This window comes from Harpegnathos saltator, unplaced genomic scaffold, assembly GCF_003227715.2.
Source record: "Harpegnathos saltator strain DR-91 unplaced genomic scaffold, Hsal_v8.6 scaffold202, whole genome shotgun sequence".
Taxonomy (NCBI): domain Eukaryota; kingdom Metazoa; phylum Arthropoda; class Insecta; order Hymenoptera; family Formicidae; genus Harpegnathos; species Harpegnathos saltator.
This window is the reverse complement of record NW_020229987.1, coordinates 478,434-492,368: the sequence shown is the minus strand read 5'-3', so window position 1 is coordinate 492,368 and position 13,935 is coordinate 478,434. Positions and strand designations below refer to the sequence as shown.

The window sequence follows — 13,935 nt, the reverse complement described above, 5'->3', positions numbered from 1 at the left end:
TTTGTAAAGTGATTTCTTTTCCATAGTCTCATATTCTTAGCGAAGTCTTTTACAGAAAAAGGACTCCTTCTTCGCTGAAGCGATTAAAGTGAAGCATTCATCTAAAATTTATTAGATATTATTTTAACCGTTTTCCTCTGATTTCAAGAGGATTCCTCTTATATGAATTTTCCTATTATATGAAGAGGAATATGTTGATTTGAATGTCGGCTTCTTTTGTACAGTCATGCTCTACCTCCAGACATGAATGAAAAAATAATCATATATTCATGAGTCAGAATATATTTGGAACGCTTTTTAAAAAAAAGATATGTATGTTGCTGTAACATATAACGAAGATAATTCACCCATATTTGGTCAAATATAGTTTATAATCCATTGCAAGAACTTGAAGAATATATTCTTTCTTCTAACTATGTTTCATACAATTGGTTATGATGAACATCTTTGTAGCTATAAAGTCCATGACAAAACTAATTGGAAATTTATTCGTTATGATCTTTTTTCATTCATGTCTACTTATTGCAGAACTGGAGCCAGAAATACATCTATATATATGTATATATGTATATTACTTTTCGCTATACATTATAATTTTTTCAAATTAACTAGTACAACCAGTGAGAATAAAGTACAGTAAGAATAAATAATAATCCTCTTAAGAAAACATTAAATAATCCGTGTATAAGAGGAAATTTATATTAAAATCAATAAAATTCCTATTATACGTATAACATATAATCCCTCCAACTTTAAGAATAATGTGTTTCTAATATTTTCTTCTTAATCTTAGAGGAATCCTCTTGAAGGCATATATAAGAGTAAAATTCCCTAAAATTTAAATGCTTGTTCTGAAATTACTCTTTTCGGGTGTAGCAGTTTTTCTTGTGGGCTTTGGGTGTAACATCACGAAACACATCATGTACAACAGTTTGCTCCTTGCTCCCGCAGGATATTCAGGCAATTAATAAATACACATTCGTTGTTAATCTTGCAAAGTTGAGTAAAGTACGAGTTTGCGATAAAAATGCCTCATTACGGCACGAGCTCCAGATACGCTTGTGTTTTCCTCGACTTTGAACGGGACGCACGGAGCGATTGAAAAACTTACACTTTACCCATCGCGTACATGACCGACCCACCATGTTTGAAACGCACAAGCAATCGATCTCTTCGCGTGGTCGGACGCAGTCGCAGATATCCGAAACCTTACCGCGTTGCGACGAATTGGAATGTCTCGCTCGTCATCGAGCCGGGAGCTTGGCCTCTTTACCGAAGGACCGCGTCCTCAAAATCCTGATCACTACCTGATCCGCGCGAGCGAGCGCCAGCTCTCTCGGACGTAGCTCCAATTAAGCGCGCGATAATCAGCATCTTCCGCAGACTACGAGTAAACACACACACACACACACAGTCTATTCTGTTTGCAGTCTATCCGATAAAATGAAGAATCGTCGCTGTTAATTACGTCCCGATGAATGTCACACGAATCCTGCGCGATTTTATAACCGACGCGACCCGAGTAAAAATTGCTGTAGAAACGGACACGCCGCGTTAAACTCGCGTTAATTTTACATCACCGGCCGGATAATTGCTATCAGTCGAACGAACACTCCGCCATTTACATGATTCTATAATAACCGTTAATCTCGCGTCACTATGTGTGCGTCGTCTCGTTTAACCGACTCTCGCGATTCCGCCTTATCCGCGCGCGCGCCTCTGTGTATTTTTCCCTCGCAGTGGAAAAGTTCGCGGGGAAGTCGAGTCGATACGAGACGCACGCGGGAGTCTGCGTGTACTTTCTGCAACGCGACTCGGTAAATCATCGGGAATCTTGCTGATGTCGGTCGCGTGGCGGAGTGACATAAAAAATGCAGAAACTTGGGAGCTCCGGTCAGGGATACAAAACGCCGCGCCGGAGCGGGCAAGGCACAAGAGGGGCGAAGGGGCAGGGCGATAACGGAATTCTCCAAGAGACGCCCTTCTTTTCCACGAGGAACACGCCGGTTCCGTGCGGCTTTATCGGCCGTATTATGCAAGTATCCGCGCGTTGCGGCCGGTCGCGCAAAATGCCGAGCGCTCGCTCGCTCTCGGAGGAGCGCATCATTGCGCAAGTTTCTTATCGCGGACTTCCTCGCGCGCCGTGCGCTCGCTCGCGACCGGTATCCGTGCGTAACACGCTCGTTTTCTCTCTTTCGTCGCTACTTGATATCCTACGTTGCGTCCTAGGATCGTTCGGCAGCGTCTCGCCAGCGGCGGATATCTCTCGCGGCGAAAAGTTTATCGATAATTTAACGCCACCGGCGCGGCGTGCTCTATTACGACGATGGGGTGTTAAGTAGCTGAGAACGCGATATACCTGTACGCAACCGCGGTAACGAGACACCCATAAGCACCCAGGTTATCGGTGCGCGTCGCGCGTCTCCCGTAACGCGCGAATTATCGCGCGGGGAGATTTCACGGGCGAGAAGTGCGAGAAACGCGCGTGAATATCGCGGGATCGCGACGACGGTCTGATACGTTAACTGGCGTATGTGTTAAAAACGAGCGCACGCATCTACCATCAGCAATCATGAATTCTCGAAACACCGTTACCCATTTTGCCGCGCCTTAAAATGCCGTCCAACAGTTATTATTGCGCGGAATTTAATTAACTACACGTCCGCACTCTCTGTCTTTTTTCAAGACACTGTTCGGATTATTGACACGTCTTCGCCAAGTACGAGAAACGAGTTATGACGAACAAGATCGAGTTTGAATAGCGGATACGAATCGGAAAAGAATACAAAGACACGCAGGCACGTGTGAGCATATAATAATAATAAAAAAAAAAAGAGAAGACAATTATCTCGACGATATCGAGCCGATATCGAAGTCCAATTAATTTCCTCCTCGCCGCACGGTAATCCCGCACGTGTACGCAATAACGTCTTCCGCAATATTCATCAGACAGACCGGTAATCCCATGGCGTTATTTTCTTCCCTGTTATCCGTGACCTGCGAAAAATCCCTATCCCGCCCGTTATTAGCGATATAGCGGGACGGAGGAGGGGGAGGAGGGAGAGGAGGAGCAAGAGTCAGGTTAGAGGGTGAAAAGAAAGGGAGCCTCACAAAGAATAGAGGCGGTCGTTTGATAGCGAGGCAACGGATACTTAAGTGTCTACGAGGGAGGGGCCCGTCGTCGCAGGATACGTAGGAGAGCCGATGCGAAGTTGGCATCTAACTTTTCTGTACCGCAAGATTTAACGCAAGTTTCACCCGCACGCCCATTGTAATTCTAGGGTAATTAAACACAGACAGAGAGAGAGAGAGAGAGAGAGAGTCCCGGCTTTTAACTACTTTTAAACGGTTTTTAATTCCCCCCTCCTCTCTCTCGTTAAAACGTGTCGAAACTTATAAAGTTTCTTTCAGAGAACTGTAGGATTCCACGAGATTGGGAATATTATTTTTGAAGGTTAAATTGCCACGAAAAGTTGGTCACATTTTCCGTTTCATTTTTGTGACTGATTCTACCGGTAAAATTCCGTCGGTAACTTTACGACTCGCAAGGAGAACTCGCTTTAAATCTTACGACGCTGAAAAGTAGAGTGCCAGCTTCACGCCGGCTGTGCAGAAGATACATGTCTATCCCAGGTAGACGAGGACCCAGTGGGAGAGGCAGGGAGTGACCGGGGGAAGGGGGGAGGGTTCGGCGGAAACTGCGGAACGCCGAGCGAGGAGGATGAGAAAGGTGCCTCGAAAAAGGGGCAGTCGACTTGTGCGGGGCCGCGCGCGCGCGTTCTCGCTCCGTCTCTCTCGCTTTCAAAGGACGCCTACTCTCCTTAAACCTAAATATAACGGCCAGTCAAGTGCAATTCCTTTCTTCGATCGTTCCCCGCGCCATATTGGGCTCTCGCACCGCGCACCGCGCGCACGCACCAGGGCATACGCGCACGCACGCACGCACGCACGTACGCACGCATGCACGCACGCACGCACGTGGAATCGCGACACACCGAGCGCTCTCGCCAAGTCGACACGCGACGCGTTGTCGAGGCGACACCCTGTATACCTGGATGATGTCGAAAGTGAAAGTATCGGAAGCGAGGTATCGATACCCCGAGATACTATTCACGTCGGCTAGGTGTATGGAGTGTCCTGGGAGCCTTCGCGTCTCGCGCCGATCGACTCTCCTCGGTGAATTTTGCGGAGTTGATTATCTCCTCGCGAGAAATGACTTGTGAACGTGGGTCTCGCGTTCGTAATTTCTGCAATACCCGACACCGAGTGTGGAGCTCGTGACGACGTGGAGACGCGATGAGTTGAAGTGTTCTCTCAAGTAGTAAATTTCAATTGGCTTTAAGCGAACGATCAAGATTTCACGAATTTTCCACGCTGATCGTGTTAAATGTTTAAAAAACGCGTCATCCTCGGACGCTCACCGCGTGAAAAGTCGTCGTTTTGTAATTTCGAATTTTAGGGAACTTTTGGCAAAAAAAAAAAAAACAAAGAAAAAGTGCATTATCAGCGTTTTTCAAGAATGGTATAAAGCGAGAAAAATTTATTCGTGCAAACCTCGTATAAACAAAACGTGCCGAGCAATACCGAAGGGAAAAATTGTCCTCGTTCGAATTTTACAAATCACGGCGGTAAATATCAAGTTCTACTTGCCGGCTATCGGAGGAACAACTCGTGCGCACACAATTTCTCTCGGTTTATAACAAATGTTACCCCAGTTCTCTCTCGCTTTAATCGACCTACGCAACGTCAAACGCAACGATTGAGCCTCGCAACCCCGCATGCGCCGTGACTCTCAAAATCGAGAAACGATAAAAGCGTGACGTCACCGTCGGCATCTCTGACGTAATTCCAGTCGTATCAGCCCATCGTTGGCTCGGTCAGGAATATATCAGCGTCCGAATAATTAAAACCATCCCGATAGCCCCAACGATCGAAAGACGAACGCTCGTAGAGGGAACGTATGAAACAAAACTGTATCGGTTTCTTATTTTGATTTGTGTCACTTGGCACTTCGCGAAACGAGACGAAAAATATCAGCATCCCTAATGTCGACCGTTATATCTTAAATCAATTCCAAACTGTGGCAGAAATGTTGTTTTCTGAGCACGTTTGAAAACATGGATAATTATATCTTTCTAAAAGAGCAGGACGACTGCTGCGATATTAACCTTTTGCGCTTGCTTGTTCCCTTTAAGGGGACATTGTAAATGTAGCAAATAACTCGAATGTCCCTTCTAAGGACATGAAAAGACTAAGTAACGACACCTTGCTGCGTTCAATTTTCTCATATTGTGACAATGTAACTTTTGTAAAAAAATCATTCGACTTAACTTTTCGCTGAGTAGCAAAATTCCGTTGCATCATATATATATATATATCAATGGTATTATAAAAATGCCAAAACGCATGCTAGGATATACGATGTATGTACTTATATATAAAAATGTAGGCATGCATATGTATGTATATACATGCATGTACATATATGTGTGCTTATATGTGTATATTTAAATTTTTGCTTGTTTTCTTTAAACTCAGACAATAATTATTTTAAAATTCACTGAAAGTAATTTAAATGTAAACACTATTTCAATAAAATACGTTAATAAGGTATAATTATGATAATTTTATTTTACTTTTTTAACACGTTAAATGCCACGAGGATCATCAGCGAGCAGTGATGCCAAGATTAGTAAAAGCATTTAATTCAATAAATTGTAATATTTGTAAAATCTTCAATATTGTCATTGTTATCACAGTAATGTGATGGAACTGGATAATGATTTTATCATTGATTGATGCATCATTGAGAGCATGTTTGATTAATTTTGACAATATATTAATTGTAAGGACAATCTAAGGGAATAAATGCAAAAGATGAAGTGCAATGTGTGAAAATATAATAAATATCATTGTCTTTTGATCGTTGGATAGACTCGACAAGAATGAGAGAAATAATTGAATTGTGAGAGAAACAATTGAAACAACTGACCTCGGTAAAAAGATAAGTGAAATACGAGCGCGAGATGGATCAAACGCGCTCCAGCGCCGTGGAGGTGGTAATTGGTGGTGAATCCCAGTAAGATAAATGCATAAAGCATAATAATATAGTTCAATACTCCACCGTTTTATATAATATTTTACCGTAATATATAATCGCGTAACAAACAATTCATTCCGGCGTCATGTGCAAGTTATATAGAATTGGTTTGCCATTCAACGTGTTAAAGTAGTAAATATGTTAGATAATGTGTATCTATTGTATGCATATGTAGCATAGACATTTAACTCAGAAAGTATTGTTTTTGTAATTTAACGTTAACAATTCATTAACATATTAAGCGCTACGCCAGTCCCTGCGGACTTACGGTTTCGCCATAATATTTAGTTGCTTGCCTTTTAGGTCGAACCACTCTAAATCTTGACAATCACCGTCATTACTGTTTACATCCGTACTGTCTAACGAACTGTCGTCTTCAGATGATCGCGATACCCGATGACGTCGATTTTTAGAGGGCAAAAATAACTCGAGCGATGTATCACTTTCTGATCCTATCAGCACTTTAAGTCTTATGGGCACAAATTCTTTCTAAAATAATCGATAGATCGATGTGCTTTGTAGAACGCAATTTTATTGTGGTATTTGCTTAACTGACGGTTCGTTGTTAGTCGACCCGGCATTCTCCCACCCTGTATCTTGTTATCTCTTGTTTATACTTTGTGTGCTCACGCGTCGCTTGGACGAAAAGTCGACCAATATCTCGGCGTAGCGCTTAACATGTTAATGACATATATGACATATATACCTTAACATTGCGGCGGACACTGCCATTTCGTTTACACACATATATGTAATCAATAGTCAAGGTGTTCGTAACGTTCGCGAGTTGAACGCTGCAATTAAATCGGTCAGTTTGAAAACACCGTGAAACCATAATAAATATGATCGCGAAACAATAAATCGTTCTGTACGATTGCATCTGAAAGTTACACTGTGTACAAACGTAAATTTACTCGAGATATATATGCGTGAATTGTGCGATTTTAATTTTAATCTTTTCACTCTTTAATTTCACGCTCAAAACTTTCCAGGAAAAAAAGGAACTTGGAATAGCAGAAGAGGGATTTAGAGAGAGAGAGAGAGAGAGAGAGAGAAAGAGAGAGAGAGAGAGAGAGTAAAAAAACTCTGGAGAATCGTCTTGTAAAAATTGCCTTGCCCACGCTGCGGCATGCATCTCTTTTCGTGAACAAAAGATCGAAATTCTGCTTTCGAATCGGAATTCGCGGTTATTGTTGTCGCACGCGATAAGATTGAATCCAAGTTGTTACCGAGTATTCCGTTAGGATCTCTCGAGGCAAGTTTACGTCATTCTCAAAGTGACCGATTTCATTCGGACAGACACGCGGTACACGCTGTAATCAACAACAGCCAAGACAAATGGATTCAAGACTCACCCTGCATTTTCAGCGGCAGCAATGGACATGTGCCTCCTCTCATCGAGGGTGGGCGCGGCGTCGAATTGCCGAGGAAGATCCGTGGTAATGAATTGAGAGTCACGCGTACACGAGAGGACGGGCTCTTCTTTCTCTCTTCTCCCTTTCGCGGGGCGCACCGACAACTTCCTCTCGCTCTCTCACTACCACACACGTCGATCTCACTCGCGATGCTGTGAGCCACACACTATATAACACAGCAAGGTCGCGAGAGAACCACCAAATGCGCGACGAAACAATCGACGCACAAGTATCACAGAAACTTAACACACGCGAGTGAGAGCGAGCCTGCGACCACGCGCGCGCGTCTCGTCGCTGGTCCGCGGGAGCAAAACGGTAAAAAGAAAACAAAAAGAGAAAAGAAAAAGCTAACAGTGAACAGTAACGAGTAAAATTGCAGTCCGCCTTTCTCTCCTCACAGCGTGATCCCGAAAGGGACAACAAAGGAAGCGGACACGTGCACTGCCCCGAAAACAAGCACCACACACCTTCCGAAAGAGTCTCTCTCTCTCTCTTTCTCTCTCTCTCTCTCTCTCTCTCTCTCTCTCTCTCTCTATCTCTCTCTCTCTCTCTCTCTCTCTCGCGTAGGGACTTGAAAGAGCCCGGAAGAAGGTTTCGGCCGACGAGAACCTTCAACAGTATCGTCCTCGCGAACCACCGATCAATCGTCGATTAACCGACGCTCGACGAAGACACGCGGATCGAGGGAAGCTGCTGCATCCTTCTTCCGTCGATTTTCAGCCGCCTTCACGCTGGTCGACATTCGATACAGCCGGTGGCCGCTGTTGCTGTCGAGCGGACGGCGCAGCACGCGTTCGCTCGTTTCTCCTGCTTTTTCTTCTTCTCTCTTTGCCTCCCTCCCTCTCTCCCTCTCCCTCTCTTGCTGCTCTTTTGCTCCTTTTCTCCTCTCCTTCCTTCTGCGAAGGATGCGCGCACGCTCGGCAGGTGCAGCAGCGGAGGTGCCTCGCACGAATCGCGGCCTCCTGGTCACGACAGAATTTCGAGCACCGTCGGCTCTTCCGCCGGCCTGAGAACTCGAGTACGAACGAGCGCGATAGCGTGATCGGCAATCGACGTGATCTCTCTATCGGCGGGACGCTCTTCTCCTTCTTCTTCGTCGTCGTCCTCCTCTTCTCCTCCTGTGTCCTCGTCCAGGTCGAGATGAGCCTGCAGCAGCGCCAGGCGATGGGGAGGAGTGTCTTTTCTCCGAAAAGCGGGCTCCCCTTTTGATTTGTTTCCCTCCTTTCCTCGGGCGTCGTCCGATTTCCTGGAGGAGGTATCGCCGAGTCCCAGCGCGCCTCTCTAGCCCGGCAGCGAAAGCTCCGCTAAAAATCCTTGGAACTTGTGTGCTCGACCAAGTCCCCCGGAGAGGTCCTACCGATCCTCGCTGAACTTTCTCGCGTCCGCGAAGTTCAACGATTTTGCGTCGGGTAGGTCGCGATCACGATAAGCGGGTCGATCCTGGAAACGATAACGGTGAACGTGAACGTGAGAGTGACGACGATCGTTGAGAGAGAGCGCGGTGGGAAGGAGGGAGGGAGGGAGGGAGGGAGGGAGGGAGGAGGGAGGGAGGGAGGGAGGGAGGGAGGGAGGGCAGGAGGCTGGGAGGGAGGGAGAGAGGGAGAGGCAAGGCAGAGAGGCAAGCAGCAGCGGGGAGGAGGGAGGGACGGGGTGGGAGACGGTATTGCGTTGTAAAACGCGATACGTAACGCGTTAACGAGTGGGACGAGTAAAAAGAATTGCGCCGCGGTTACGTCGAACGTTACGTTCGAGGAGACGTTTGCATACGGTGACGAGTTCGTAACGCGCGCGCGCCCGCGTCGTTTCTAGCGGTCCGCGCTTGTAAGCGTGAGATAATCGAATCATTAGCGAACAAATGCTTTACTGACGCTCCCGTTGAAGCGGTAAAAGAAAAAAAAGGGGGGGAAGGAGGGAAAGAGAGAGAGAGAGAGAGAGAGAGAGAGAGAGAGAGAGAGAGAGAGAGAGAGAGAGAGAGAAGAAGAAGAAGAAGAAACACACCGCAGTTTCCGAGCGGATTGACATCTCGCGTGGGTAAGCGCAGGCTTTAACAAATAACTGTCATTATCGACAATGTGTTGTCCGTATCTGTTGCTCAACTCGGTTCTATTGTTAACGTCCGCTATCATAGCAATTATTATTATTATTATTATTTCACTCGAGTCTCGGACGTACGTTGTATCGTATCTCGCGCGACTACTACAAGTCGCTCGCTAATGGCAAGGAACCGTCGCGGGCGATAGGCGCGGAATAAATTCCGTAACGTTTGAGAATGTCATCTCGCATGTTTTTCCCGGCTATTATTATTACTTTCCCCGCGAGGCGACCGCGTCCGCGAAAAAAAGGGGGACGAACGTAATCTTCGCGCTACTGTCGGAACAATGTTACCATTGTCGTCGTGTCTTACGAGATAACGCGGCTCGCGATTATTTCACGCAGGATTGTGCTAGAAACACAGTTCGGCTCGCGCGGGAAAACCCACCCCCCCTCCCCGGCGCGCCCGGGGGGATCGCGTCGCGAATAATTTCCGAGGCGTTTTCACGAAGCGTCTCCGACGGCAGGAAGAAGGTCGACAAACCTCGCGATCTTTATCGGTCAGCGACGTTTCCTTTCGGTTTTCTCCCTCCCCCCGCCCCCGCCTTTTTCTTTCCAACGATTTACGAATCTGGCGATTCGTCATTATTCTTCGAACGCTACGTGCCGAACGAAATCGCGCGCCGCCTTTCGCAGAGAGCCGCGAGCGCGCTTACATATTTTTTTTCTCTCTTTTCGGCGCAAAGCAAGCGAGAAGGTTAAACGCATCCGCAACTAATGGCAGCTTTCGAAATCGCCGCCTCGCAACACACAACAACTGTCGTCTCTGCGTAGCCTCCATGGTGTAACCCCGCGCACATCACATGGCGTCGCGCTTGACGAGGCTGCCATTAATACAATAGCCTGTGCATGCCGCGCATGTCCACACGGCCCATTCTGCTTCCGAAACATATGTAGACCGTGGGCGCGTTTAGGAAAACCTCGAGATCGATATCGTCGGCCGGCGACGACGGCGACGGCGACGGCGACGGCGACGACATTTCGCCGCCCGTCGCGAATCCACGCCACGATTTATCCCATCTATATACGGGGTGTCCTGAACCCGATCTGAATTTCAATGATGGAATATCTACGGTCAATTCGGAGTCGATCTTTCGTTAACTACATGCTGTCACCGAGCTAGCCGAGACGAGCTTCGCGGCCGAGCGAGCAGGAACGACGATTGATTTTTACGTAACGAAACCTCGTCCGCGCTCAGCATTTGCATAGACATGATTCCTTCCGGAATCCAAGTTCAATCACCAAAACGTGTAATGTACCGTGCGCACACCGGATGGTCCCGAAATTCTTCAATCCGTCATGGAGCTCGTTACCGAGCTCGAATTGGATCGTCAATAAATTAACCCCGCAGCAGGCGCGTGGGTGACACGTGTCAGCCGGTCTCTTCTTTTTCTCCAACGATGAAATTCGCCGCCGCTCGGCCGGCCGAGCGGTCTCTCTCTCTCTCTCTCTCTCTCTCTCCCTCTCTCTCTCTCTCTCCCGCGAGCTAACGTCGCGATATTACGCGAGATCGACGTGCGTAGACGAGAATAGAACGCGCCGGGAATCGATCTAAGAAAATCTCGCCGCTTCGGCAAAAATATGACACGGCGCCGCCGCACGTGTCTCGCACGTATTCTCGCTCCTCGAGAGGAGGCACGAGGCGGCGATTCGATCGACCGTTTGCGCTAATCGCCCGAATTAACAGCAGGTGTGTGCTCGTCGACACCAGGTGCACCGAATGAAGATTCACCTGAAACGCGAAAGGATATTCCTCCCGCGACGCGACGCAGGAACACTCTTTTCCCGAGCGACTTTCCCCGCGTCATTCACGGGTGAGTCACTCGTTCGCGACGATCGCAAACCGGCGGTCGTCCGTTGCGAATCGAGTCGCTCGCGAGTCCGAGAATCACGCGCCGCTGTCACACCGCGTAAATTTAGAGGTCGCGCCAGCCGTGATCGGGCCGTGTTTTTTCGGCTTCGCGCGTACTTGAACGCCTCGCCAACGTCGCCAATTACGCGTCAAAAGCGCACGCGCGAGCGTCGTAATTAATTCGGACGTCGCGCTGCCGCGCTGGGTGCACCTAAAGGAGCGCGCCGCGTCAATCATCGATTTTCAGATTGCCTCCAAAACAAACACAACGCGCTCGCTCCCGCGCATTCGCGTCGTATAAAAAACATGACCTTGCGCGACCGAAGTTTTGCTTCTCCGCGTGAACCCCGCGAATTCCAACTCGCCGCGGACCGATCGGGAAAATCTCGACAATGGAACTCTACTTGCTGCCTCTCCATGTCGAGCAAGTCGTGCATTCTTCGCGATCTCTTATTGGAAGCATGATGAATGGCGGATTCGTATTCACGGACTGTTACTCGGCCGTTGGGATCGATATTTCTCGTTGTATGAAATGAATACAACTACACACACACACACACACACACAAACCACAAGTCGATGAATATAATTAGATAGCCCATAAAACTGTAACTGTACAAAAAAAGTATTCTATTTGTAAAGTGACTTCTCCCATATGATCTCATATTCTAAGCGAAGCCTTTTACAGAAAAAGGATTCCTCTTTCGATAAAGTGATTAAAATGAACCATTCATCTAAAATTTATTAAATATTATTCCAACTGTTTTCCCCTTATTTCAAGAGGATTTCCTCTTATATCAATTAATTTTCCTCTTATATGAAGAGGAATATGTTGATTTGAATGTCGGCTTCTTTTGTCCAGTCATGCTCTACCTCCAGACATGAACGAAAAAATAACCATATGTTCATGGGCCAGAATACTTGGCACGTTTTTTAAAAAAAGTATGTGTGTTGCTGTAACATATAACGAAGATAATTCACCCATATTTGGTCAAATACAGTTTATAATCCATTGCAAGAAGTTGAATAATATATTCTTTTTTTTTAACTATGTTTCATACAATTGGTTATGATAAACATCTTTGTAGCTATAAATATCCAGAACAAAACTGATTGGAAATTTATTTGTTATGATGATCTTTCATGCGTGCCTACTGATTGTAGAACCGGAGCCAAAAGTACATCTATATATATATATATATATATTATTTTTCGCTATATATACATTATAATAATTTTTTTCAAATTAACCAGTATAACCAGTAGAAATAAAGTACAGTAAGAATGAATAATAATCCTCTTAAAAGAAGATTAAATAATCTGTATATAAGAGGAAATTTATATTAAAATCAACAATATTTGCATTATACATATAACATATAATTCTCTATTCTAACTTTAAGAATAATGTGTTTCTAATATTTTCCTCTTAATCTTAAAGGAATCCTCTTGAGGCCATGTATAAGAATAAAATTCTCTAAAGTTTAGATGAAGTTCCGCTGGTTCTGAGATTACTTTTTTTGGGTGTGTCAAGCTGTAATTTGTCAAATGATGGGCCTAAATTTTTACTCGCGTACCTCCGTAATCTTGGCGAACTCATAAATTCGTTCGTCAAGAACGGAAGGCTCCGTCAACGTGAATCTGTCTGCACACTTGGAAATGTAACGCATCTCTCCAGTCTCGCGTCCTGAGTTCCCCGTCATGGCTTCCAGATTCAGCATCCGGACTGCTGACTGCCTCGTCGTGTACCGGATACCCGCGCTCGTGACACTGACACTGGCACTGACACTCGCGCGGAGGTACCACATTCGATCGGAGAAACGGGTGTTAATTAACGTGACGAGAGCCCGGTTAGCTGTATCAAATGCCGACGGAATATTCCGGTCACTCGACGGCAATAACGTAACGAAGACGCTCGAAAAAGTGTGCGCGACGATAAAAATTTGAATCTGCCTCGAGAAGCTGTCCGAGGTATTTTGAAAGTCGATTCTCGTCATCTTCCCTCGATGGCGATTAATCAGAGACGACGTGGTCTTTTTGCTCATATTTTTTTGCTGCACGTTTCTCGCCACGTCACGTATTTTTTCCCCCCATAACTGAATCGTTACGTTTCAAAGAGACGGGCCGGCCGATATCGTGACGCAAAGTATCGCGTATCGGCGCGTCAGTTGTCATTACTGTCGACTCGGAAAATATTTAATCCAGCGCCCGTCGGAATCGCGTTTATCAATTAACGCACGTCTCCCGGATCGAACTGTATCTGCGTGAGCATCAGTATCCGTGTCAGTGCAGTAACGTATATTGACACGACAGAGCGGCCGGAATCCAAGATGCCGGATGTCACGACACGAAACAACGATGGATCGTGTACATTTCCAGATGTAAAATCGTTTATCGTACCGATAAACTTTGTCAAAAATAAGGGAACAGCCGATTCAGAATTGAAGCCGGCACCAATAGTCCTTCGACGTACAACT

The 13,935-nt window shown here is 46.2% G+C and overlaps 1 protein-coding gene across 7 annotated transcripts in view; it reads right to left on the bottom strand.

Moving 5' to 3' along the window:
* LOC105186478 (nuclear receptor coactivator 3) overlaps window positions 1-13,935 on the bottom strand; it is a 135,365-nt gene that overhangs the window by 118,076 nt on the left and 3,354 nt on the right. For all 7 annotated transcript variants that reach the window (XM_011146720.3, XM_011146711.3, XM_011146719.3 and 4 more), the window contains exon 2: window positions 7,456-8,955. Coding sequence is in view for 1 of the 7 variants with exons in the window: in XM_011146713.3 (XP_011145015.2) it covers window positions 7,456-7,484 (29 nt within the window). In the remaining 6 variants the exon portion in view is untranslated. The remainder of the gene's footprint in view (window positions 1-7,455; window positions 8,956-13,935) is intronic.